The sequence below is a fragment of the Salvia hispanica genome, chromosome 3 (assembly GCF_029641045.1).
Source record: "Salvia hispanica isolate PSC_SH4W2 chromosome 3, Shi_PSC_v1, whole genome shotgun sequence".
NCBI classification, from domain to species: Eukaryota; Viridiplantae; Streptophyta; class Magnoliopsida; order Lamiales; family Lamiaceae; genus Salvia; species Salvia hispanica.
In genome coordinates this window covers 41811510-41837572 of record NC_142694.1, presented here as the reverse complement: position 1 = coordinate 41837572, position 26063 = coordinate 41811510, and the positions used below count along the sequence as shown (strand labels likewise).

The following is a 26063-nucleotide window of genomic DNA, read 5'->3' as shown; positions in this document are numbered from 1 at the left end:
ATGTTTCACAAGATTAGACTATTATTATTTATTTATTTTTATCATCAGATCCAACACGGAATTGAGTTCAATAAATATTCTTCACCGCAAGGAATTAAATATATATATATATATATATATATATACATTTAATTCCGTCAACGTACATTCAAACCCTAAATCAAATTAGGTCACAAGAATATCAAATAATTATTTCACTCGTCATTTATTCCACGGACTTCAAGGCGTTAAAAGCATTAACTGCAAAAATTTTACGGTTCGAAAATTAGGGTTCGAAAATTGGGGCGTTACAAGAAGTGTGAGACTTTTAACTTTCCATGCTATACTCCTACTCCAGAGAAGTTGAGAGCCATATTGCAAAAGAGCAATAATTTCAACATAGAAAAATAGAGATTTTGAAGACGAGGACATTGTTCACTGTTGATGGCCACGTGGCATTTTTTAGGGCAGTTAAACAAAATATGCTTACACATGAGTTTGGAGACGAAATCATCGATGAAACATTCGACATTTTGAAGGAGAAACTACAAATTTCACCGGCTTACGCCAATCTTTCTAACGATAGAACTGTTGTGGTTGTTGTTATTCTCAAGCGTTGTTGTTATTCTCAACGATGTTTAGAATGTGGTCACCGTTGTTGTTTTGTTGGTCTCAGATCACAATCAAATAAAGTGTTCTACTCCCTCCGTCCACAAAATATAGAGCACAATTACCATTTTTGGCAGTTCACAAAAATAGAGATATTTATTTATGGAAAGTTTTTCAACAAATAATAATCCTACACGTCATTCAACTAACACTACTTATCACTTACTTTTTCTCCTTCTCTCTTACTCTTTTCCTTACTCTCTTACTTTACACCAATTCTACATTAAAACTCGTGTCATACACAAATTGCTCTATTTTTTTTGGGCGGAGGGAGTATTAAGTAAGATATTTTTCTTTTCTCTTTTTTTCTTTTTAGGATCAAACATAGGATTTATTAATATGGAAGCCAAATAGCCAATAACAGTTCAAGGATACTTAAATACTCAGTTACGACAACCTTTCAAGGTCGTATGAGCTTGTAAGAGTTGTACAATCTAATGCCTAACTAATTGACATCTTAACAGTAGACTTAAATCTGATTGGCAAGTATAAAGAAAACTTAAATCTAGTTTTAGGATAACTAGGTGGAAAAAGGCTAAAAGCTGACTTTTTTTAAGTTAAATGAATTTAAATTTAAATATTGCAGCCACGTAGGCTTGAAACTGAGACTTTTGGTCTCAAGCATTAACCTCTCTACCGCTTGACCAAATCACACACAAAATTTTTTTTACTTAAGTCTGTGTCTTGTTGCCCAACCCTATTATCTAATTAACCTAATGAATATTTTTAGATTCATTAAGAAAAATAGATAAAGTAGAAAAGATATTATTATAATATGGTCTATAGGAATGTGATCAAATGAAAACTCTAAATATTGTATAAACTCAAAACTATGATCTGGATCATTTAAAGATGTTAACAGATCACAAAAAAGCATCAACAGGATAATGTCAACAGAATTTCAATAGTAGTTAATGATTGATGTTGTGTTGATATTGTGTTGATTTGACATTAAAATCTTGAAATTTTACACTGTGTTGATTGATGTTGGTATTGAAACTGTGTTGAAGTTGTGTTGAGGAGTTTTGAGTATATAGAATATATAAGTGCATTTTATCACCTATATATGCATATATGATTCACTCACCTCTCTACATACATAGTTTCGTGATGGATTCCAAAGATAATGCATATTTTTCCATGAATGGTGGCGATGGATATCACAGCTATGTCAAAAACTCATCATACCAGGTATACATCTATTACTATCATAATTTAACTATCGCATTCATATTTTGAAATGATCGATAATGCTTCATGTTTGCTAATCAATTATGAAATTAACGTTAGCAAAACATTTTATGTTTTAAAGAGAGGAGTAATGGAAACTTCAAACGCAATCATCGAAGAAGAAATAGCCACAAAATTATATATTTCAACTAATACCTTCTGCATTGCCGACTTCGGGTGCTCAACCGGAAGCAACTCTTTTCCAGTCATGCACACGATCATCGAAGCCGTCAAACAGAAATACGAATCCTCAGACCTCAAAACCCCAGAATTCTATGTCTGCTTCAACGACATCGTCTCCAACGATTTCAACATCCTCTTCAATTCCCTCCCGCCCGACAGGAGCTACGAGGTTTGTGCAGTGCCCGGAGACTTCCACGGCCGCCTTCTCCCACCGTCGTCTGTCCACTTTGCGTACTCTTCTTGGGCGCTCCAATGGCTGTCGGAGGTGCCCAAGGCGGCAGAGGGCCTCAAGTCTTCAATTTGGAGCGGAGGAGAGGGAAAGGAGGTTTATGCAGCTTATTTGGGGCAGTTTGAGAGGGATATGGAATCATTCTTGAAGAGTAGGGCTGTAGAAATGGTAAAAGATGGGATTATGGCTCTTCTAATTCCGGCCTTGCCGGCATATTGGGACCCACAAAAAGAGTTTACGGTTGGAACGTTGGCCGACCTTCTCCGATCTTCCCTCCTCGACATGGCTAAAAAGGTCAAATCTATGCTTGACTTTTTTCGAAAAATATTACTCCCTCCGTCCTTTTGTAGCTGAGTCGTATTCCTTTTTGGATTATTTTATTGCAATTGAGTCATTTCCTTTTTTTGGTCAAAAGTATTTTACTCTCTCTTACTTTATTCTATTTTTTCTCTTTCTACATTATTCACCTTTTACTCAATTATTTAAAACATTTTTTCTTAAATCTCGTTTCTATAGAGGGACGGAGGGAATAGTAATTTTATTAGGGTTAATTATCAAAAAGCATAAATTTTGTTCATATTTTAAGTTTGGATTTCTTGTCAATTATTCTATGGTAAAAAAAATAGTTTCTATTAATAGATCAAACGTCATCATTTAGTTGAAGAATATGAAAATCATATTACATGTAATCGACTGGAAATTCTGGTGATAGGATAATTGTGAACAAATTTAGAATTCATTGTTTTTCTAGTTGGTTTTCAATGTCGCGGGACAAACGGTCAAACGTCATATTTTTCCTACAAATTTACCCTTTTTGTAATGAAATCAATCTTAACAGGGAAGATTGTGTAAAGCGAAGTCGGAGACTTTTAACTTTCCAGGCTATATTCCCACCCCAGAGGAGTTGATATCTATATTGCAAAAGAGTAATAGTTTCAGCATAGAAAGAATGGAGATTTTGAAGCCTGGGACATTGCTCACGGTTGATGGTCACGTGGCATTTTTTAGGGCAGTTAAACAAAATATGCTCACACATGAGTTTGGAGATGAAATCATCGATGAAACGTTCAACCTTTTGAAGAAGAAACTCCAAAGTTCACCTGCTTACGCAAATCCTTCTAATGATAGAACTGTTGTGGTTGTTGTTATTCTCAAGTGCAACGATGTTTAGTAAGTGGTCATGGTCGTTGTTTTGTTTATCATCAGAGATCACAATTAGATAAAGTGTTTCTGTTAAGAAAGATACTCCCTCCGTCCCCTAATAATTGTCCACTTTGGTTCCAGCACGGGTTTTGAGAAATGTAAAGGAAAGTGAGTTGAAAAGGTTAGTGGAATATGAGTGTCACTTTTATATATTAGTTTTAGAGTAAAGGCCAAATTGATCATGAACATATGCCCATTTTACGATTTTTAGGTCATAAACATTATCTTTTGAGTATTAATTATGACCTAGAAAAAATGTATAGTGCCAGAAGCTATAACGCATGTAATGTGTAGAATCAATACAATTTTTTGAGCAAATGTAGAAGACTAATTTGGATTTTAGTCTAATTTTAAATTCTCACTTAGAATATATTTGTTCTCATACAATCTCAATTATAAATTATATATACACATTTATGACATATGACTCACATCTCTACATAGTTTCGTGATGGATTTCAACGATAGCAGACATTTTTCCATGAATGGTGGCGATGGACCTCTCAGCTATGTCAAAAACTCATCCTATCAGGTTTAAATCTATAAATCTATTATTACTATCATCATTAAATTATTGCATTCATATTTTGATATGGTCGATGTGCAAAATTTAACTAATGTAATAAGCAAAACATTTTTATGTTTGCAAGGGAGGAGTATTGGAAGCTGCAAAGGAAATCATCGAAGAAGAAATCGCCACAAAATTAGAGATTTCAACTAATAGCTTCTTCTGCATCGCCGATTTCGGGTGCTCAACCGGAAACAACTCTTTTCCGGCCATGCACACGATCATCGAAGCCATCAAACAAAAATACAAATCCTCAGACCTCAAAACCCCAGAGTTCTACGTGTGGTTCAACGACGTCGTCTCCAACTACTTCAACACCCTGTTCCGTTCCCTCCCACCCGATAGGAGCTACAAGGTAGCCATGGTAGCAGGAGACTTCCACGGCTATCTTCTCCCGCCATCTTCCGTCCACTTTGCATACTCTTCTTATGCGGTCCACTGGCTGACGGAGGTGCCCAAGGCGGCCGCAGGCCTCAAGAGAATGTATGGTGTAGAGAGAGGGGAGGTTTATGAAGCTTATTTGGATCAGTTTGAGAGGGATTTGGAAGCATTTTTGAAGTGTAGGGCTGTAGAAATGGTGAAAGGTGGGATTATGGCGCTTCTAATTCCTGCACTGCCTACCTATTGGGACCCACAAAAGGAGTTCACTGTTGCGTCAGTGATCGAACTTCTCAGATCTTCCCTAGTCGATATGGCCGAGAAGGTCAAACTAATGTTACTTTTATTCGTAACAAAGTCAACTTTAATATGGAAATTGACGACTATATTGACTTTTGCAGGGAAGATTGAGTGAGACAAAGTTAGACGCGTTCAACTTTCCATACTACGTTCCCACTCCGGAACAGGTGTGGGGAATATTGCAAAAGAGCAATAGCTTCAGCATAGAAAGAATGGAGATTTTGAAGAGTGGGACATTGCTCACTATTGATGGCCATGTGGCATTTTTTAGGGCAGCTCATCAAAATATGCTTACACACGAGTTTGGAGCTGAAATTATCAATGAATTGTTCGACTTATTTAAGAAGAAACTTCAAACGTCACCAGTTTACGCATATCCTTCTAGTGATAGAACTATTGTGGTTGTTGCTATACTCAAGCGCAAAACTGTTTAGAACCACAATGAAATAAGGTGTTTTCATCTAGAGGGATTTTCTCTTTCATTTTCCATTTTTCAACTTTTATTTTTTTTTAATTCTTGTGTGTGAGTGGGTAGTAAACTGAAATGTATGTGTATTTTTCTATTAGTTGATTTGCGTCAATACAGCTCCCCTAAAAATATATACTTCTTATTTTAGGAAATTTCTTTCTCTTTTCACTAACACATTTTTCTTTCTATTTTTCCTATTTATCATTTTTCATTAAAATCCGTACAATTTCAAAAGTTTTTATTTTTAAGAGGCGATGGAAGTATGACTTATTTTATATACATGGATAAAAAAATTGCAACAAAGTTCAATAGTTCCTCTGCAAAAAATACCAAAGAATTGAAGATAAGGGTGCACAGGTTGAAGAACAAAGGATTTAGCAAACCAATAATTAGAAATTAATTACTCCATCTGTCACATTCAAGAATAAAGTAGAGTAGAAAAGGTGATTGAATATTAATTAGCACCGATACATCCCTAGCTAGGCAATATAAGAGCACCAAAAATTCATTTATTTTTCAAGGGAAAAAATTAATTTTGAGGAGGATAGGATGTAATACTCCGAACTTTTGGCATTATTTAAATTTCAAACAATTATTTTGTTGTAATTCTTGAACTTATGGCTTTGATTTCCAAATATTTGTTATATATTGTCTGACGTAGAGCACGGATACACTCCAAGCAATATAAGATTTTAATGCATGTGGTTGTCTTCTAAGTATGAAATTGGACAGTTTCTAGGCTTAAATATTAAAAATCTTGGAACAAATAAATAAATTAGTAAGGGATAAAATCATGAAGTGTGTTCAAATTTTGGTACGTCCCATACCCTTTAAGATTGGAAGATACTATCTAAGATTTGTTTTGAGAAAATAGTAATAAATAAATGTCTTACTTTTGTTTCTAAACAAGAGGAAACTAACACATGCACTATTTACCACGTTGTTCACTGATCACTCTTCGTTTTAAACAAAATTGACGCAATATCTCCTAATATTTTCTTAATTTTTTGTGCTTGTCCAATTTTGTAGAGATTGGTGTGTTTATCCTTGGTGTTTGAGGATATAATAAACAAATGTCTTACTTGTATTTCCAGCAACAATTGAGTGATTAATTGTTATAACTTGGATTATTAATGGATATTAGTTTTAAATCCTCACTCACAGCACAAATTATCATATGATCTCAGATTCTCAAATCTATAGAGTATATGGGAAGTGATCAAATACTAACCATCTTAATATGTAGTAATTTGCAAACTAAATTAACACATTATATTAAAAATGTCAACACAGATACATGAATATGTCAACAGAAATATAATTGTGTTGACATGAACAGGTAGCACATTAAGCAAAATGTCAAGATAAATTTGTGTTGACATACTCATGTTTCTGTGTTGACATTTTTAATATAACTGATTTAGTTAGCAAGTAGCACATTAAGATATTTAGCACACTAACGCAACCCGTGTGTATATATACATATATGTTCACCTCTCTACATAGTTTGGTGATGGATTTCAAAGACAATGGACATTTCTCCATGAACGGTGGCGATGGACCTCTCAGCTATGTCAAAAACTCATCCTACCAGGTTTTAAATTAAATCCGCACATCTATTAAATTATTGCATTTATTCATGTGTCCCCATGAAAAAATTAATAACATTTGCGAAACATTTTAATGTTTGCAAGAGAGGAATATTGGAAGCTGCAAAGGCAATCATTGAAGAAGAAATCACCACAAAATTAGACATTTCAACGAATAGCTTCTTCTGCATTGCCGATTTCGGGTGCTCAACCGGAAACAACTCTTTTCCCGCCATGCACACGATCATCGAAGCCATCAAATGGAAATACGAATCCTCAGACCTCAAAACCCCAGACTTCTACGTGTGGTTCAACGACGTCGTCTCCAACGACTTCAACACCCTCTTCCGTTCCCTCCCACCCGACAGGAGCTACGAGGTAGCCGCAATAGCGGGAGACTTCCGCCGCCGCCTTTTCCCGCCGTCGTCCGTCCACTTTGCGTACTCTTCTTGCGCGCTCCACTGGCTGACGGAGGCGCCCAAGGCGGCCGTGGGCCTCAAGTCTTCGGTTTGGATCGGAGGAGAGAGTGAGGAGGCTTATGAAGCTTATGTTAATCAATTTGAGAGGGATTTGGAAGCGTTCTTGAAGTGTAGGGCTGTGGAAATGGTGGAAGGTGGGATTATGGCTCTTTTAATTGCTGCGGTGCCTACCTATTGGGACCCACGAAAAGAGTACACTGTTGCATCGGTAACCGAGCTTCTCAGATCTTCCCTCCTCGATCTGGCCGAAAAGGTCAAATCTACGACTTTCACTTTTTATTCGGAACACTACTATTATTATTCGTAATGATAGTGGATGCAGCTCGGAATGGCGCGAAATCCGTAAATTGGAATTTAGGCATCGGACATCGTTTAAAGGACAAAAAAGACAATTTAATGATTTTCCTAACTTATTTTCGTTTTCTAGTTTTTGTTTTATTTAGCTTAACCTAGGGTTTCCTAGCCGCTTATATATAGCAAATGTCTTTATTTTGAACTCATATTTTGATTATTAGAATATTTTCATTTTTTTCAAAAAATCAGGGTTTCTTTGATTACTTATCCGTTAAGTCATTATCTACCTGCACCAATAATCAATAATAACACACTTTTTAAATTACTATAACAACAATGACTATTTGTTTGAGCTCGAGGTGAGAGTGAGCTTTGGTTTGTTCAGCAAAATTGACAACTATATTGAATTTTGCAGGGAAAACTGAGTAAGGCAAAGTTAGAGACATTCAACCTTCCATTCCACTTTCCTACCACAGAGGATGTGATGGCTATACTACAAAAGAGCAACAATTTTACAATAGAAAGAATGGAGATTCTGAAGAATGGGACATTGCTCAATATCGATGGCCACGTGGCTTGTTTTAGGGCAGCTTTTCAAAATATGTTTACGCATAAGTTTGGAGCTGAAACCATCGATGAAACGTTTGGCCTTTTGAAGAAGAAACTCCAAGCCTCACCAGTTTACGCAAATCCCTCTAATGATAGATCTGTTGTGGTTGTCGCTATCCTCCAACGCAACAATGTTTAGAACATGACCACCGTTTCAAAATAAGAGAGAAAAAAGATTGATGAGTATTTACGACCATTCTTCATGTATAATCGTAGTTCTTGTTATTTGTACGTGTTCATCGCTTTAGCTTTGTCACGACCGCACTTTGCTAGGGATAGCAAAGCCGGGAAGCCGTAACTAGGGGTGGGAGATAAGAAGAGGGGAACATAAACAATGACGGATCCAGAAAACCGAACTCGTGGGGTCGAAAAATAACAAATAATATATAATATAGTATAATATTTAAATAATTATTATATATAATATAATTTAATATTGCATTATTTTTGTCAAAGCAGAGTAATTATTTAATGCCATATCATTTTTTTGAAGATATGAAAAAAATACATCACACAATAATTTAATTTTATTTGTAATTTTACAAATATTATTGTTATTAAACTACAAATAAATATAAAAGTCAAATTAATACGAGTCACACTAAATGAAAATTATTTATAATATTTTATATCATTTTTAAGGATACTTGGTCTGTTAATACAACATTAATTAAATCAAACACACACATGTTAATAGTACTATGGAGTATTTAAGTTTACAACTAAATGCAAGAAACAAAATAATGCCGTATTAAAAAAAAACTCCCTAGGTTTACTAAAACAAAATTACAACTAGCCTTGCGCCGCTTTCTTCTTCGTTATCTTCTTTTCCAAATTTCTGCAAATTTTCTACTTTTTCAATTTTCTCATGAAACTTTATTTCACTTCTCCCCTAATCTATCTTCTTCTAATTCTCTTCCATGGAGATGAATTAGCCATAGCCTGGGGTCAGAGCTGATGCAGAGCTGGGTCGACGGCTAATTTTTGGAGGTACTCGGTGGTATTCATGGACCGGCGGTGGTGTCGGCCGACCCCATCCGACCCCACCTGGGTCCGTCACTGAACAGAAAAGGGGGTAAACAATATCTGAATATCCACTCAGAAATAAAGAGGGAAACAACTTCAAATTAACTCTTGATCACCTGAACTTGAATGGAAATCTTACTCTTCAATAAATAATTATCAGGGTATAGAAGAACAATACGCAGCGGAATGAACACGGTCACATGTATGGAGACATGCGCCTCTGAGAGCCTCTACTTAAAATATAAAGAAAATCATAAACTCTGCTCAGCATTCCCCACCGTCGGTGCTCAACCTGCACATTTAGAAATATATGCAGGCTGAGTATAAAAATACTCAGTGAACACATTGCCGAAATATACATACATAAAATGAAAATGTTATCATGCCATCACAGTAACACTCGAGAGTTTTCTCTTAAAAGGCCCGAGCTTACTAAAATCTTTGTTCGACTACGCAGTCTAAGTTCTTTCTTTCTGTTCGCCATATCTGAACACCAAGTGCCGTGGAGATGGTGCTCTCCCACGGTCACCTACATCTTTCTCCAGCCGGGGAGGTGGCCACCTCCCAACGGCCTCCACTATATCATCTTTGTGCCGTGGAAGGTGGCCACCTTCCACGGTCACCTGTGTACACTAGTCCGAGTAGGGACACCACCCTCACTCGAACCCGAATTCGATTCTTACGTTCCAACCAAACAGATAGGCATAAAACAAATCATTTATGGCAAGACAACATCATTTTCACAAATAACAAAACATAAGTTTATATTTTCATCCACATTAGTATGTAGGATAGAAAAGTTCACCTCGTTCGTTTAATTTCCTTAACTTGATTTTCTCGTTCCGACCTTAACTTGCGGAGATAACCTTTTCAAAAATAAAAACAATAAAACATAAAATACTAATCAGACTTCAAGAATTTCTTAGACTTTAATATGAATGCATGCCTCCTAATTAAAGCCTTTTATCTCGCTTTTCATCTTTCGCATATTTTAGATTATTGGGCGGCTCAAGAATTTCTTAGACTTTAATATGAATGCATGCCTTCTAATTAAAGCATTTTATCTCGCTTTTCATCTTTCGCATATTTTAGATTATTCGGCGGCCGCCCAAGGCGTTGCGTGCGACGCCGGTCTGCCGTTCACGCCCATATTTCTCTGTTGGCGCCTCATAATTTCCACCACAATATCGAAATAAATTCCCCAAAATTATTCAAGCTCACGGTTAAATTATCGCAGTTATTTCCCTTCGCATTTATATTTATTTTGTACTTGGAAAAAGATTATTCGTAGTTCGCAATTTAATCCGGGACTTAATTTAATAATTCCCCCTGATTTAAATTAATTTATTGGCCCAAAGAATTATTAAAGGTCCAAGACTTAATTATTTTACTTGGCCCACCTTATTTCTCCACAATTAAAAGAATTGAGCCCAAACACCCAAAGCCAAGGAAGGAGGCCCAAATTTAATTGTATACTCCCATCCTCAACACCACACGGTCAACCCCTCTCTCTCTCTCATCCGCCGCCACGTCGGTCCTGCCTCATCCCCCGGCCATCGCCGCTGTCCCTGCTTCTCGCTGACGCGGGGCCTCTTCGGGCGCTCGCGGGGCAGCAGTAGCGCCGTCCGCCACTTCTCCTGCTGCTCGCTGTGTCGCTCCCGTTGGCACTTGAGACGGCCAAAGCCACCGCTGCTGCTGTGTCTCCGTCGTTGTTCGACCGTGGACAGGACAGTGGTTCTCCGGCGCGGTGAGCTGTTGTGCTGTTGGTCCGTCGCCGGGCAGCCACATCCCATATCTAAAAGCTAAGTTCTTTCTTTATATTTTAGTGAACTTCTATCTAGATTTTGATTAACAAGAAGAAAGCTTTAAATTCATAGTTGAAGTTGCTCTTGTGGTTAGGAAACTGGTTAGGAAACTTCTTATGCGATTGTTGCTTCTAAAAATTAAAATTGTCTATTAGATGATGATGCTTGAAATAAAAGAAGTGGGACTGGTGATTACCAGGAGCTGGAATTGAATTTGCTTTTAAGAAAGGAACTTTCTTTACTCTCATATCTCTAATTCTTGATCTCTAGCCATTTGATGAAACAAAATTGATGAAGGAAAATTGTGGACAAAGCATATATTGTTAGGACTCTTTGTGATTAAGTTTTTGATTTAGTGTGCAGGAGGTGATTGTAATCTAAGCATGAGGTGGAGGATAGCTACGTACGTGGCTTGATGTGGGGAAAGTAATCAAGCATGAAGGAGGTGGTGGAGATCTATCTTTATAAATTGGTGTTGGACCTTTTTGGGCTCCAAAGAAGAAATAATTTTAGTGATTTGGATTTTAGAGAGTGGACTCTTAAAATGATGAAATTATCTTTTTTTTATGCCCACAAGAAATAAATTCTTTTATTTCTATTATATTTTATTTCTTGAATTTAAATTTATTACATAAAATTTATAGTTAGTACTTTAGGGGCATGCTAAGTACTAAGCATGATTTACGACATTTTTTGATCGATTGTAAACGTCTAATACTCTTTTAATTTTCGAAAAAGGATTGAAGATTAAACAAGAAAAAAATAAAAATTCGGATACTCATTTAACGTCTTTTTAAGATCAACTAAAAAGATAGGAAAGAAAAAGATAGGAAAGATTCAGGATGTTACAAGCTTATAGTCTAAAATTCTCATAGTTTACACATTTTCTTGTCAAAGTCAGAATCAGTCTCTTACAAAATTCAACGCTTAACATTTATTTCTCTTGGTATTTTGTGTTCATGGGTTCATTGAATGTGTTAGAGTGTTTAATCTGACAATTGTCGATCGCAAGTTAATTGGTAGAAGGAAGATAGCTAATATAGCTTTTGGTCCATGTTTATAAATTATTTCACATAACAAAAATGTCCAATTATTACACATTGATTTTTCATCGTGTTTTGTGTAAGATATCTTTTCTATATCCAAAATATTATCCGGATGTCATTTTTCCAAAAAAAATAAAAAATATATACTCCATGTATAATTATTTGTATAATTATACTGATGAGTTCCATGTGCCACCGGTATATGAGATCAGAAGGTATAGTATTTAATTTTGAATGATGGAGATATAGGAGTAGACAGTAGTATTTAATTCTGAATAATGGATTCATGTAGCATTGTATAATACCAACAAACAAATATATGTTCTGTGCTGGAAATTTATATTAGAATTTTTTTTAACTGTAAAATGATGTAATCAATTATGTCATTAGTGTAACACACACAATTTATAGCATAAAAGTTTATTCGATAATTTAATGATAAATTTAACAACATCGCTATTTCCATATTTTCAAGCCAAAAAGTTCTAGATAATATGTCGGATATGTTCATATATTTTCGAAAATAGTCAAATGCATATGAATTGAACATGATGTTACAAATAGCTGATATGTTTTGTGTTGAAAACTAATATATTTCAATGATATAAAATATATTTATTTTTTATCTGAACATATGCAATTGGAATTTTTTTTAGATTCCTCATAAAGTTACAATTAATTTGGTAGTACTATATTTTATGTGAAAAAATTGTTTAAATTGAGAAAGTTACGCTATACTGTACTTACTATAAAATAGTGCTATTATTTTTTTTTTTTTTAAAAAGAGAAAGTGGTTACGAACTGTTTGTAACGTTAGTTGCATTTTACTCCAATATTATCCTTGAAGTAGATTGATATTTAAAAAGAATCATTAGTTTGAATCATAATTAATTAAATGTCACGTGACATGTGCATAATCCGTTGGATTAGATATCCCAACGGATGAGAATAGTTCCTAGTTGAACACCAATCTCATATGGTCTATATATAGATATATGATTCACGGGGTGTGATCAAATACTAACTAAGTTATGGTAATAACTAATAACTAATATCAATTTTGTATGTTAAAAACATCTACACAAAGACATAAATTTATCAATCTTCTTGTGCTGATAAACTTATGTTTTGTGTTGATATTTTAAATTTACATATTGTATTGATATAATTATGTCTTTGTGTTGATAATTTTAATACACAATATTGAAAATTATTAGTTATTACTGTAAATTAGTTAGCACACTAACACAACCTCTCTACATATATACTCACCTCTCTACATATACACTCAAGTTGTGAGACGGAACACAATTTGACCATTATGATATTACATCAGTTTGTCATTTTATAAATGATGGATGACACTTTCAATGGTTGGCAATTAGGTCATTCTTAGGCTAAGGTGAACAATCACAATGTATTCGTTAGATATCTTTATCAAGGGTGGTAAATTAGGTCACTCTTTAGCTTAGAGGAACGACTACTCTTCTAAGCACCACATATTCATCATATTTGATGGACATGACTAATCATGATTTAAGTAATCATTGTATTTGTAAACCTTGGATTATAATGAATACCGCCTCCGACCAAAAAAATAGACTAGTTTTGTCATTTTGGACCATTTAGCGTTCATCAAAATTAGACTAATTCTATAAATGGAAAGTTTTAAATCAATGCTAAACCTACACATCCATCTAAATATGCACCCAACAATTCACTAACACTACTTCCACCACATTTTCTCTCAATCTCTCTTACTTAACCAATGGTACATTAAAACTCGTGCCGTTTTCAACTTTGTATATTTTTTATGGAAGGATGGAGTATTTGTTTTCAATTCTCACTCAGAATATATATGGTTTATGATGCATAACTAATTCTTAATGTCGACCCGTCCAACTAAATATAGGTCATTATTAGACAACACATAGTTCATTTTAAAATTGTTGTAGTTCAGTCTTTCTGTAATGAAATGAAGTAAAACAATCAAATAATAAAGTTTGTATAAAATGAAGTAAAACGATCTAAAAATGAAATATATCATTTTGCTTGATTTATTTTATCCACTAGATCAGAAAAATGGATGACTGAGATTTGGTCTCTAGTTAAGTCCTTTAAAAGAAAAATATATATTCAAATTTTTTATTTAAACAGATGCAATAAGGATTTTTTTTAAACTCCCCATAAAATTAAATTTAATTCGACATATTTTATGTGAAAAAAATAGTTTCAATCGAGAAAATTATGTGATATGCAATGGATTAGAATAGTTCCTAATTCTCATTTAAAAGAAAGGCTCTTATTTGATTACAACTCTCTATAGACATTCATATGTATAATACATGTAAATGATACGCTATGTGAACACCATTCTCATATTGTCTATATATAGATAGACATAAGATTCACACCTATCAACATATGTAGTTTCTTGATGGATTCCAAAGATGATGCGTATTTTTCCATGAATGGTGGCGATGGAAATCACAGCTATGCCAAAAACTCAACCTACCAGGTACACATCTATGACTCTCATAATTTAACAATTGCATCATATTCTGATTTGATCTATAATCATCCATTCATAAATTAACATAGGAATCAAGATTAATTACAGAATATTTTAGGACAGTTTGGTAGAATAGATAACTCACCTATCATAGTGTTCTTATCATGTTTTGTTTCAAAGAGAGGACTATTCGACGCTGCAACGGAAATCATCGAAGAAGAAATCGCCACAAAGTTAGAGATTCCAACTTCAAGCAAGCACTTATGAATTGCCGATTTCGGGTGCTCAACCGGCAGCAACTCTTTTCCGGCCATGCACACGATCATCGAAGCCATCAAACAAAAATACAAATCCTCATACCTCAAAACCCCAGAATTCTATGTTTGCTTCAACGACGTCTTCTCCAACGATTTCAACACCCTCTTCAGCTCACTCCCACCCGACAGGGGCTATGATGTTGCCGTTTTGCCCGGAGACTTCCACCGCCGTCTACTCCCGCCATCGTCCATCCATTTCGCGTACTCTGCTTGCTCGCTCCACTGGCTGACGGAGGTACCCAAGGTGGTCGAGGGCCTCAAGTCTCCGCCTCGGAGCGGAGGAGAGAGGGAGGAGGTTTATGAAGCTTATTTGGGGCAATTTGAGAGGGATTTGAAATCATTCTTGAAATGTAGGGCTTTGGAAATGGTGGAAGGTGGGATTATGTCTCTTCTTATTCCGGAGTGCCTACTTATTGGGACCCACAAAAAGAGTTTACCAATGTGTCTTTGGCCGAACTTCTCAGATCTTCCCTCCTCGATCTGACCAAAAAGGTCAAATTTACGTATTTCGATTTTTATTTAGAACATACATTTACTTTTATTTATAACAACAATTATTTTTAATTAATTTGGTGAAATTAATGACTATAACTTTTGCAGGAAAGACTGAGTGAGACAAAATTAGTGAAATTCAACCTTCCGTACTTCTTTCCTACCCAAAAGAGGTGAGGGCTGTCTTGGAAAGGAGCAAGAGTTTTAGCATAGAAAGAATGGAAATTTTGAAGAGTGGGGCACTGCTCAGTATTGATGGCTACGTGGCATGTTTCAGGGCCGCTCATGAAAACATGTTTTCACATAAGTTTGGAGCTGAAAATGTCGATAAAATTTTCTAATGTTAAAGAAGAAACTCCAAACTTTTCCTGTTTACGCAAATCCTTCTAATGATAAATCTATTGTGGTTGTTGCTATCCTCAAGCACAACAATGTTTAGTACTTTGTTAAATTTATTGTTATTACATCATTAATTCTACTGTATCACAAACCATTAGCTATCTCTTGATCTCAGCATCTTAAGTTTGCATTTTAGGAATACTTTATAGCTAGGTTCTCAACTCGATATAAAGTCCACGGTACCTATGAATATGAGGTGCTTCTACTCAGGAGGAAAGTCTTTTCATATTTGAGGAAAGTCTTTTCATATTTGATTGTCAGTGGCCACATGGCATGTAGCCATCGGCTGCCTCAAATGTGTGTTTTGCATGGATGGATGTAGAAGCACACGTGTTCGAGACAACCCAGTGATGGAACCACCGTTCCAAAGGGGGCTTGGCCGGTGCGAGAACCAGAATCCCCTCGCCATGGCTGCCCTCTGCCGAGTCGCAAACCGATAGTGCGAATCTATTAGACCATTGAACTTATTAGTTTTGGGCCATTAATATTCCTATTGTTGGGCTTACTTGTTCTATAATGAAGTGCTTGCATCTGATAAAGCCCAAATATCCAATCCAGATTTTCTAAGTTTCAGAAAAAAATTGTGACTTTAAAAACACATTACATTACAATTTTAGATCAAAACGTCCACGATTAGAGTCTCATTTCCATTTTATTCCGTCCGCAAATAGGAGTTCTGATTCAAATTTACTATAAATAATAATAGTTTTTACGTCCACTAATTTTTTCTACCCACTTTTTCTTAACATTTCTTAAAATCCGCGCTGGAAAGAAATGATACACCTAATGACGAAGGGAGGGAGTAGAAATTAGCAACCTAGCATACTAGCAACTTGTGGCATACTATAAAATTATGTTTCTTATGCAAATACTCTCTTTGTCCCACCTTAGCATACTAGCAACTTGTAGTTAATAAATTTATTGATACAGGAACAAAATTATCTAAAAATTCTTGTTGTTATGATTATAGTTATGCAGATAAAATTTTTAAAAATTAAGGAATGATTCAAGTTCAAGTGTTCTGAGTCCGATTAGTGATATAGCTATACAGTCGAGTTATCCAATATTGAAGATTTGTGAGAGTATTTTCTTCAATGAAATTTACACGACAAATTTAAGAAGTAGAACGGGAGAAGATTATATAAATGATAGAGCGTGTGATTTGTATGTTAGATGAAATTTCTTTGAAAAAATGAAAATGAGATTGTTCTTCTTCAAAAGATTATGGTGATTCGTCAAAATTCCACTAGTTAGCTGTATTTTCACTATTTACTTTAGTTTTCTTTTTCCACATTCGCTGTCCATCATTAAGTACTCACTGCGGTCCTATTAGATGTGTCATATTTGACCAGTGCCCGGTTTAACAAATTATTTGACTTTGTTAGTAAATTGAACAAAAAATAATAATAAAATATGGATCCTACTTTTATATACTCCCTCTGTCCCATTATAAATGAAATGTTTTCCTTTTTAGTCTATCCCATTGAAAATGAAACGTTTCTAAAAATGGAAATAATATTCTCTCTACTTTTTATTCTCTCTTACTTTACTCTCTCTTCATTCACTCACAAAACAAGACTACATAAAATTTCGTGCCGAAAAGCAAATGTTTCATATTTAATGGGACAGAGGGAGTATTAGTTTTATAATAAAATGTGAGTGAAAATGCATTAGTAGAATGTAGGGTCTACTACTAAAAATGAAAAAAAAAGTGAAATATGACTTTAATTGGGACCATCAAAATAAGGGAATATGAGTCATTTAATTGGGACCGGAGGGAATATCTCATAGTTTTTTTTTTCCTCCGCAATTAAATGTTTCATTTCACTTTTATTATATTTGATAAGTGTTCCCTATATTCCATCAACTCATTTCACTTGCATTTCATTATAAAATGAATGTATAAAAGTACAACTCACGTTTTACTAATTTTTTCTACTCACTTTTTTTTATAAAGCAAACAAGACAATTAAAATCTGCACTAGTCAGATATGAGTCATTTAATCATGGAGGGAGTAGAATTAAATTTACATTTTGATTAAGCTTGGTCTATACATCTCTTTAGATTTCTTAGTCAATTTTTTTTTTTTTTTTTCTTAGTCAATTTTAGGTCTAAGTCTTAGTTAGAAAGCAACACATATAAGAGATATTATAAAGTTATTTGAGCTGAAACCTTACTTCAATCTTCAAGAGATTTGGTAGATAAACTATTGTCAATTACCAAGTCGAATAATTATATTAACACGATACGGATATAGGAATGAAAATAGAATGGAGAAATCAAATATTGAACTAATCATAAATAAAAATATACCAACTTAATTAATTCCAAGAAACAGCGAATTATACAAGTGCTTTCTCTCAGAGCTAGTTTTTTCTTCAAAATGCTGTATAACTTAATCTTGGATAAATATGGAGTATGTAATTAGATACGAATATTTAGTTTGATTTAACTTTCCTAATGAATATATTTATTTAAAGTATAAATTATAATTATAAAAATATTACTAACATAGAGACGTTATGTGTAACATCTCGGAATTTAGAACCCTAATTTTAGAGCCCTAGAATTTATTGTTGATGACGTGGAATCGAGAATGCATTTATTTCATGAGATGATATGGTCGAATTGAGTTTAGGGTTTGTGTTGAAAGTTTGAAAAGTCAAACTATTTGATTTAATGATGTGACATGTGATATATTAAGTTATGAGATTATGTGGCAAATTATTTGTTTAAAGGTGAGTGAGAATATTAGAGAAAATTTCCATAAATACTTGTCACCCTAATTCTTGTAATTTTCGAACCCTAGACCCCCTTTGAAGAGAAATTCTATTTCTTCCGGAATTGATTTAATCCTTGGGATATTTATCCAAATTAAAATCCAAGAGCCAATTATTTCCTTATTTTAAAAGAGGAAAATCGAGCCCTTATTTTTCCTAGGTGATTTTCGAAAATCACCCATGTAGGGAAGGAAATATTATTTTGCTTATTTAATTGATCCCTTATTTGATTTCCTTCCATACCTAGAATTTAAATATTCTACCAAATCTTTCCATACTTCAAGAGATTTTGCCTTACTTTATTCTAGGCAATATTTAAAGAAAACCATGCCTTATTTAAATAGGCATAGGGACGCCTATTACCATCCCGAGTTGGGAGAATCCTTATTTTATTTTGCTCCGTGATATTTTATTCTACTCCGTAAAATATATTCAAGACAAAATCTTGGCTAAATAAATAGCCTAATTTTCGAAACCTATGAGATTTGCCCTAGGATCTATTTTTGTTAATTCTTCTTCCCTACTTCACAATATTATTTTATTTAATTGGGGAGAATGAGATCTTACTAAATATTCTATTCTAATTACCTAAAGATCTTGTTGGACTCTATAAATAAGAACCAAAACCCCAACCCTAGACCCCAAATTTTCGGCCCCCACCTTTCCTCTCTCTCTCAAATTTTCTTCTTCTACTCTCCAATATTTTGCTATCTTTTGGAGAAGAATTTGAAGTTTAGTCCAAGAACTTTGAAGAATCAAGGCTAATACTTGTTTTCTACCGATCGTTTTTCTCAAAAAGGTATTTTTGTTTAAGAGTTATGCTTTTTCTTCTTCTACTTCTTCTTTCTCTTCTTCTAACCGATTAATCGGTCTTCTTGAACCCTCATGCATCTTGGTTGAGTGAAAGAGGGATAAAAAGGGATGTGGGAACATGTATGTGTGTGTGCCGTGTATGTGTGTGTGTGTATGCGACGTGTGTGTGTGTAGTGTTTGTATGGTGTGTGTTTGATGGTTAAATAATCTTGTGTGATAAACATGATCTTGATTAATTAGTAATGATAAGATAAATCGTTGGGAAGAGGGAAAAGTAATGAGACATGCATGAGTAAGAGTAGTATTGAACCAAATTTGTGATATGTGCCTATGTGATTAAAAAGGTGAAACTTTGGTTGCGAAGCCGGATAACGAAAAAGCGAAACTACTTGAAAACTAAGCAGTCGAGGTGGGCTTTACTCTTACTACTCTCTTTTATTTTGTCAAAAATATTGATTGGTGTTATAAGGGTGGTTTAACTGTTATGTCATGCCTATGTCTGTTTTATTGTGATATTGTGCGTCTGATGCCTAGTTTGTGAGTTCGCTCCATTGGGCTAGGGCTATGGATATGTTAATACGAATTCGGGTCTGAGTATGGGCCGCAAGCCCTACCAGGCTGTGTACACGATGGGATCGAGAGCCGTCCTTGCTAGTCGGCCGGTCTCGTGGGCGAAAAGTGTGGCCACACTTTCGTCGCACCATGGAATGATTGTGATTGTTATTTTGATGAGGAAAATGAGGAGTTATTTTGACTGGCCAGTCTATAGAAAATATATTTTGTGATACTCGTGATATATCTTTTATAACTGCTTAAAACTCGAGTTCACTTGGTAAGGATGGCATAACTTATAAAATGTTTTGGCAACGAGCTCACTGAGTATTTCAAAATACTCAGCCCTGCATGTGTTTTCCTTATGTGCAGGTTGAATGATGACGAGCGATGGCGGGTGTTGAGCAGATTAATTAATTAATATGGATATGTTGAACTTCAAGCGTAGTTGTGTTTCATACATAGCTATACTTTCTCTTGGTCGCTTTCCGCTAAATTTTGATACACTTTAGAATTTCTTTTGGAATATTTGCATCTTGCCTTCGGTTTGAGGCCTTAGCCTTTTTCTTGTGACTTTGTCTTGGATATTATGTCGTACTCTTAAGATATTTTGATCGTCATTTATGATATATTCTTTCCTTTAAACTACTAGCTTAAGTTGTTGCATTAAATACTCTGATATTCCTTCTAATTCTTTTGGTCAGTACTCTTTAAATGAAACCCTAGCCTATGTTTACTTCTTTTGAGTCGATTTTGGGTAGTAGCCGCCGCATTTATTGTACTTTTGGAGGGCAGGCTGTACATTATGACTCAAAATTATTTCTCATAACAAAAATGTCCAATTATTTCACATTGATTCTTCATCGTGTTTTCTGTAAGATATCGTATCTATATATATCTAAAAAAATTTATCCGGATGTCTTTTTTCCGAAAAAAGCATATACTCCATGTATAATATTTGTATTATTATACTGATGATTTCCATGTGCCACGGTATACGAGATCAGAAGGGATATAGTATTTTATTTTGAATGATGGTGATATAGGAGTAGTATTTAATTTTGAATGATAGATCCATGTAGCATTGTATAATACCAACAAACAAAAATATGTTCTGTGCTGGAAAATGATATATTTTATATTGTAAACTGATATATTCAATTATGTCATTAGTGTACACAATTTATAACATGAAAAATTTAACAAATTAAAAATAATTTTACAAGGAATCTAACAATATCCTTATTTCATATTTTCGAATCAATAAATTCTAGTAATAATATTTTGTATCATGTTCATATATTTTCTAAAATAGTCAAATGCATATGAATTGATATTTGATGCTACATATAGTCGATACGTTTTGCGTTGAAACTCGATATATTTTGCATTGTAAACCGATAGGCTCTTTGAAAGGGAGCAAACCATATCCCACATCGGAGAATGAACAAGACTTGCAAGTGTATAAATGGGCTACCCCTACTCTATTAGTATGAGGCCTTTTGGGGAGTACCCCAAGAGCAAAACCGTGAGGGCTTTGCCCAAAGCGGACAATATCATACTAATGTGGAGTTCGGGGTGTGCGCCACCGAGACCTAACAGTGGTATCAGAGCCCTGGTTCAGGGCTGGGCCTGTGTGGCTCGGGGTTCGATGGTTGCGCTTGCAAGTTCTCCGATGTGACGAGCTCGACCAAGACCTATGGTGACCTGGTAACCTGTAACATGGGGTAGACATGTGGTCTGTGGTCTGGTGGTCTTGGTTTGAGGGGAGGATTGAAAGGGAGCAAACCATATCCCACATCGGAGAATGAACAAGACTTGCAAGTGTATAAATGGGCTACCCCTACTCCATTAGTATGAGGCCTTTTGGGGAGTACCCCAAAAGCAAAACCGTGAGGGCTTTGCCCAAAGCAGACAATATCATACTAATATGGAGTTCGGGTGTGCGCCACCGAGACCTAACAGCTCTAATTATACGATTAATTTGATATATTTTTTGTGAAAGTATATACTCCCTCCGTCCACGAAAATTTGTCCCAGTTTTCCATTTCCGTCCGTCCCCCAAAATTTGTCTCATTTCACTTTTACCATTTTTGGTAGTGGACCCCATATTCCACTAACTCATTCCTACTCATATTTTATTATAAAACTAATATATAAAAGTAGGACCCACAATCCACTAACTTTTTCAATTCACTTTCCATTATATTTCTTAAAACCCGTGCCCGGTCAAACCGGGACGAATTTTCGTGGACGGAGGGAGTACAAAGTAGTAAAATATTGTTTAAGTACAAAGAAAGTGGTTACTAATTATTAATTGCATTTTACCATTTAATCCTGAACTGATAATCTTGTATAGATTGATATTTAGAAGAATCATTAGTTAGAGATCATAAATAATTAAAAGTCACGTGACATGTGTATAATCCGTTAGATTCGATATCCAATGGATGAGAATAGTTCCTAGTTCTCATTTTTAATAAAAACCTCTTTATTTGATTACAACTCTTTTTCATATGGTCTATATAAATACATATATGATTCACTCATCTCTCTACACATATAGTTTGGTGATGGATTCCAAAGATGATGCATATTTTTCCATGTATGGTGGCGATGGAAATCACAGCTATGCCAAAAACTCAACTTACCAGGTACACATGACTCATCTATTGCTATCATCATTTAACTACTGCATGCATCATATTTTGATATGATCTATAATAATCCATTCACAAATTAACATAGGAATAAACATTTTGGGAATACTTTAGTACAGTTTGAAAAAACAGATAACTCATCTATCATCGAGTAATATGACATTTTTATTTATAGAATTTCATTCCTGGATGAGTTATAGCACTACCAAACATGCGCTTAAATGAGTTCTTATAATGTTTTGTCTCTAAGAGAGGAATATTGGACGCTGCAACGGAAATCATCGAAGAAGAAATCGCCACAAAATTAGAGATTCCAACTTCAAGCAAGCACTTCTGCATTGCCGATTTCGGGTGCTCAACCGGCGGCAACTCTTTTCCGGCCATGCACACGATCATCGAAGCTGTAAAACGCAAATACGAATCCACCAACCACAAAACCCCAGAATTCTACGTCTGCTTCAACGACGTCGTCTCCAACGATTTCAACACCCTCTTCAGCTCCTTCCCACCCAACAGGGGCTATGAGGTTGCCGCAGTGCCCGGAGACTTCCACCGCCGTCTTCTCCCGCCATCGTCCATCCACTTCGCGTACTCTTCTTGCTCGCTCCACTGGCTGACGGAGGCGCCTAAGGCAACGGAGGGCCTCAAGTCTTTGTTTTGGAGCGGAGGAGAGAAAGAGGAGGTTTATGAATCTTATTTGGGGCAATTTGAGAGGGATTTGGAATCATTCTTGAAATGTAGGGCTGTGGAAATGGTGGAAGGTGGGATTATGGCACTTCTTATTGCCGGAGTGCCGGACTCGTGGGACCCACAAAGAGAGTTTACCGGTGCGTCTGTGGCCGAACTTCTCAGAGCTTCCCTCCTCGAACTAGCCAAAAAGGTCAAATCTACATATTTCGATTTTTATTTGGAACACATTGTTACTTTTGTTCATAACAACTACTCCCTCCGTACCAACTTAATTTTCACACTTCGTAGGTCCCACATTCCAGTAACTCACTTTACTCACATTTTATTATAAAACCAATATAAAAAAATGGGTCTCACATTCCACTAACTTTTCCAACCCACTTTTCTTTACATTTTCTTAAAATCCGTGCCCACTCCAAGAGTGATAATTAAGTTGGAACGGAGGGAGTATTATTTTTAATTAATTACGATTAAATTAACTTTTGCAGGGAAGACTGAGTGAGACAAAGTTAGAGAAATTCAACCTTCCACACTTCTTTCCCACGCCAGAGGAGGTGAGGGTTGTGTTGGATAAGAGCAAGAGTTTTAGCATAGAAAGAATGGAGATTTTGAAGGGCAGGACATTGCTCGATATTGATGGCTACGTGGCATGTTTTAGGGCCGCTCATCAAAACATGTTTACGCATAAGTTTAGAGCTGAAACCATCGATGAAACTTTCGATCTTTTGAAGAAGAAACTCCAAACTTTTCCTGTTTTCGCAAATCCTTATAATGATAGGTCAAATGTGATTGTTGCCATCCTCAAGCACAACAATGTTTAGTACTTGGTCAACGTTATTGTTGCATCAATAACTGTATCACAAAGCATTCTTTATTCCCCATCTCTAGATCTCAATTTTTTATGTTGTATTTTAGGAGCATTTTATTGTTCGGTTCTCGACAAAATATAAAGTTCGTTGATGCCTATGAATATGATGTGTTTCTACTCGATAGGAGGAAAGTCTTTTCTTCTTTGATTTTCAGTGGCTAGATGGACCATCTACTCAATGTGTGCTTCAGCTTGAGCTTGGCCGGTGCCAGAATCAAAATCCCCTCGTCATGGCCGCCCTCCACCCCGAATGGCCTGATCCCTATGCAAACCGAAAGTGCGAAGAAGACCATTGAATTTATTAGTTTTGGGCCATTACTATTATGATTTTTGGTTATATGTATAATGAAGTCCTTGAGTCCAATGAAGCCCAAATGCCCAATTCATATTCTCCAAAGTTTCAGAAAAATTTGTAACTTTAAAAACACATTACAATTGTAGATTAAAATTACGTAACATGCAGGCATCTAGTCGATCAAGTTATATATATAGAAATTAGCAACCTATAGCATACTAGCAACTTGTGGCATACTATAAAATTATGTTTCTTACGCAAATAGTAGTCAATAAATTTATTACTCCTAATATAGGAACGAATATTATCTAACATTTAACGTCTCATTAAATTTGTATTGACATTATATGTAAAACTGAATATTTTAATACTATTATGTTATTAGGGGAGTGATCAATTGCTAACTCATCATTTAATTGCTAACTACAACTAATTTAAGGCCATAGAATTTTAGAAAACGTGTGGTCTACAATTTGCCACGTGTAATTTTCATTTTTATTAATTAAATCGAAAAAGATAAAAAAAAAACTCCAAATTAGGGTTTTGGATGAAAATGTCAATATGTTGTTCCGAAAATATCAACATAATGCTTCGAGAATGTCAACACAATGCTTTAAGAATGTTAACTCATTGCTTATATTGACATTCTACATGTATTATATTGACATATTTTATATGGTATGTTGACATTTCTGCTTGTACGAAAAAATTAAAAATTTTCAAAATTTTTTCAAATTTTGACGTCGGAACATATGCATGTATGATATCGTTGGAATCCTTATGAAATTATCTTTAATTTGATATATGTTATATGAATTTCAAGTTTTGGGATTTCTTTTAAAAGTTAGTTATAACTAAACATGTAGTTAATTGACATTAATACCCTTATTGATATTTTTTAGAATTAATCATATGACCTTATTGACATTTATGGATTAATGATCTAAGCCCTTAATTTGAATATCTAATGGTTATTATTTAGTTATAGTCAACAATTAAGTTATGAGTTAGCAATATAACACTCCCCTATGTTTTTAAATTTCAGCATCGCCTTATTTAACTTTTCGATTCCGTCACTGGGACAATGGCACCACTGTGTTTAGGCGTTGCGCATGCAAATGCGTGCTTCGGGCACCTCGTGATCACTGTAGATACCTTCAGTAGGCATTATTAATCATGTGTAGATTGTTTTTGGCTCAAAATTTAAAGTTGCGTAGCATGATAAAATACCTAAAGCTGTCCACAAATTCTTTTGCATGTGCTCTTACGTTATGACAAAAAGTGATGGGGCCATATTATTAATTTTATGTCTGGGTGTATTGTACGACGTTGTTCTGCATATTAATGAAGTGCAATACTTTTCATTTTATTTCATTGACAAAGAAACGTGCAATACTTTTCTTTTTATTTTGTTGACAAGTAAATGTGCATAGAAAGAATGGAGATTTTGAAGAGTGGGGCATTGACAAGTAAATGTGCATAGAAAGAATGGAGATTTTGAAGAGTGGGGCATTGCTCAGTACTGATGGCTACGTGGCATGTTTCGGGGCCGCTCATGAAAAACATGTTTTCACATAAGTTTGAAGCTGAAACTGTCAATGAAACTTTCGATCTTTTGAAGAAGAAAC

At 35.0% G+C, this 26063-nt stretch overlaps 3 protein-coding genes, 3 long non-coding RNA genes and 1 pseudogene across 7 annotated transcripts; 6 read left to right on the top strand and 1 right to left on the bottom strand.

Annotated features, from left to right (window-relative positions):
- Nucleotides 1–1694: 1694 nt before the first annotated feature.
- On the top strand, nt 1695–3675 carry LOC148930828 (loganic acid O-methyltransferase-like). 2 transcript variants are annotated; one of them, XM_089067180.1, is made up of 3 exons: nt 1695–1839; nt 1961–2584; nt 3129–3675. In XM_089067180.1, the coding sequence occupies exons 1-3, from the start codon at nt 1723–1725 to the stop codon at nt 3459–3461; spliced, it is 1074 nt and encodes a 357-aa protein (XP_088923306.1). In that variant the 5' UTR covers nt 1695–1722; the 3' UTR covers nt 3462–3675. The 2 variants fall into 2 exon arrangements, with proteins under 2 accessions (XP_088923306.1, XP_088923307.1); XM_089067181.1 differs by having other exon boundaries at nt 1762–1839; nt 1939–2584.
- Nucleotides 3486–5337, top strand: LOC148930827 (loganic acid O-methyltransferase-like). The gene is made up of 4 exons (XM_089067182.1): nt 3486–3614; nt 3938–4025; nt 4144–4764; nt 4841–5337. The coding sequence occupies exons 2-4, from the start codon at nt 3945–3947 to the stop codon at nt 5171–5173; spliced, it is 1035 nt and encodes a 344-aa protein (XP_088923308.1). The 5' UTR covers nt 3486–3614; nt 3938–3944; the 3' UTR covers nt 5174–5337.
- A 1384-nt stretch (nt 5338–6721) lies between these two features.
- Nucleotides 6722–8318, top strand: LOC148930826 (loganic acid O-methyltransferase pseudogene; annotated as a pseudogene).
- A 512-nt stretch (nt 8319–8830) lies between these two features.
- Nucleotides 8831–10069, bottom strand: LOC148930825 (uncharacterized). Its single transcript, XR_016136186.1, has 3 exons — nt 10011–10069; nt 9345–9497; nt 8831–9238 (listed from the first exon to the last, which is right to left on the bottom strand). It is a non-coding gene; the product is annotated as an uncharacterized LOC148930825 (long non-coding RNA).
- Nucleotides 10070–10640: 571 nt separating this feature from the next.
- LOC148930824 (uncharacterized) lies at nt 10641–11611 on the top strand. Its single transcript, XR_016136727.1, has 2 exons — nt 10641–11006; nt 11367–11611. It is a non-coding gene; the product is annotated as an uncharacterized LOC148930824 (long non-coding RNA).
- A 2770-nt stretch (nt 11612–14381) lies between these two features.
- Nucleotides 14382–15877, top strand: LOC148930823 (uncharacterized). The gene is made up of 3 exons (XR_016136629.1): nt 14382–14574; nt 14749–15377; nt 15486–15877. It is a non-coding gene; the product is annotated as an uncharacterized LOC148930823 (long non-coding RNA).
- A 6618-nt stretch (nt 15878–22495) lies between these two features.
- Nucleotides 22496–24153, top strand: LOC148930822 (loganic acid O-methyltransferase-like). The gene is made up of 3 exons (XM_089066998.1): nt 22496–22576; nt 22833–23462; nt 23761–24153. Exons 1-3 carry the CDS (start codon nt 22496–22498, stop codon nt 24091–24093), a joined length of 1044 nt encoding a protein of 347 aa, XP_088923124.1. The 3' UTR covers nt 24094–24153.
- The last annotated feature ends 1910 nt before the right edge of the window (nt 24154–26063 follow it).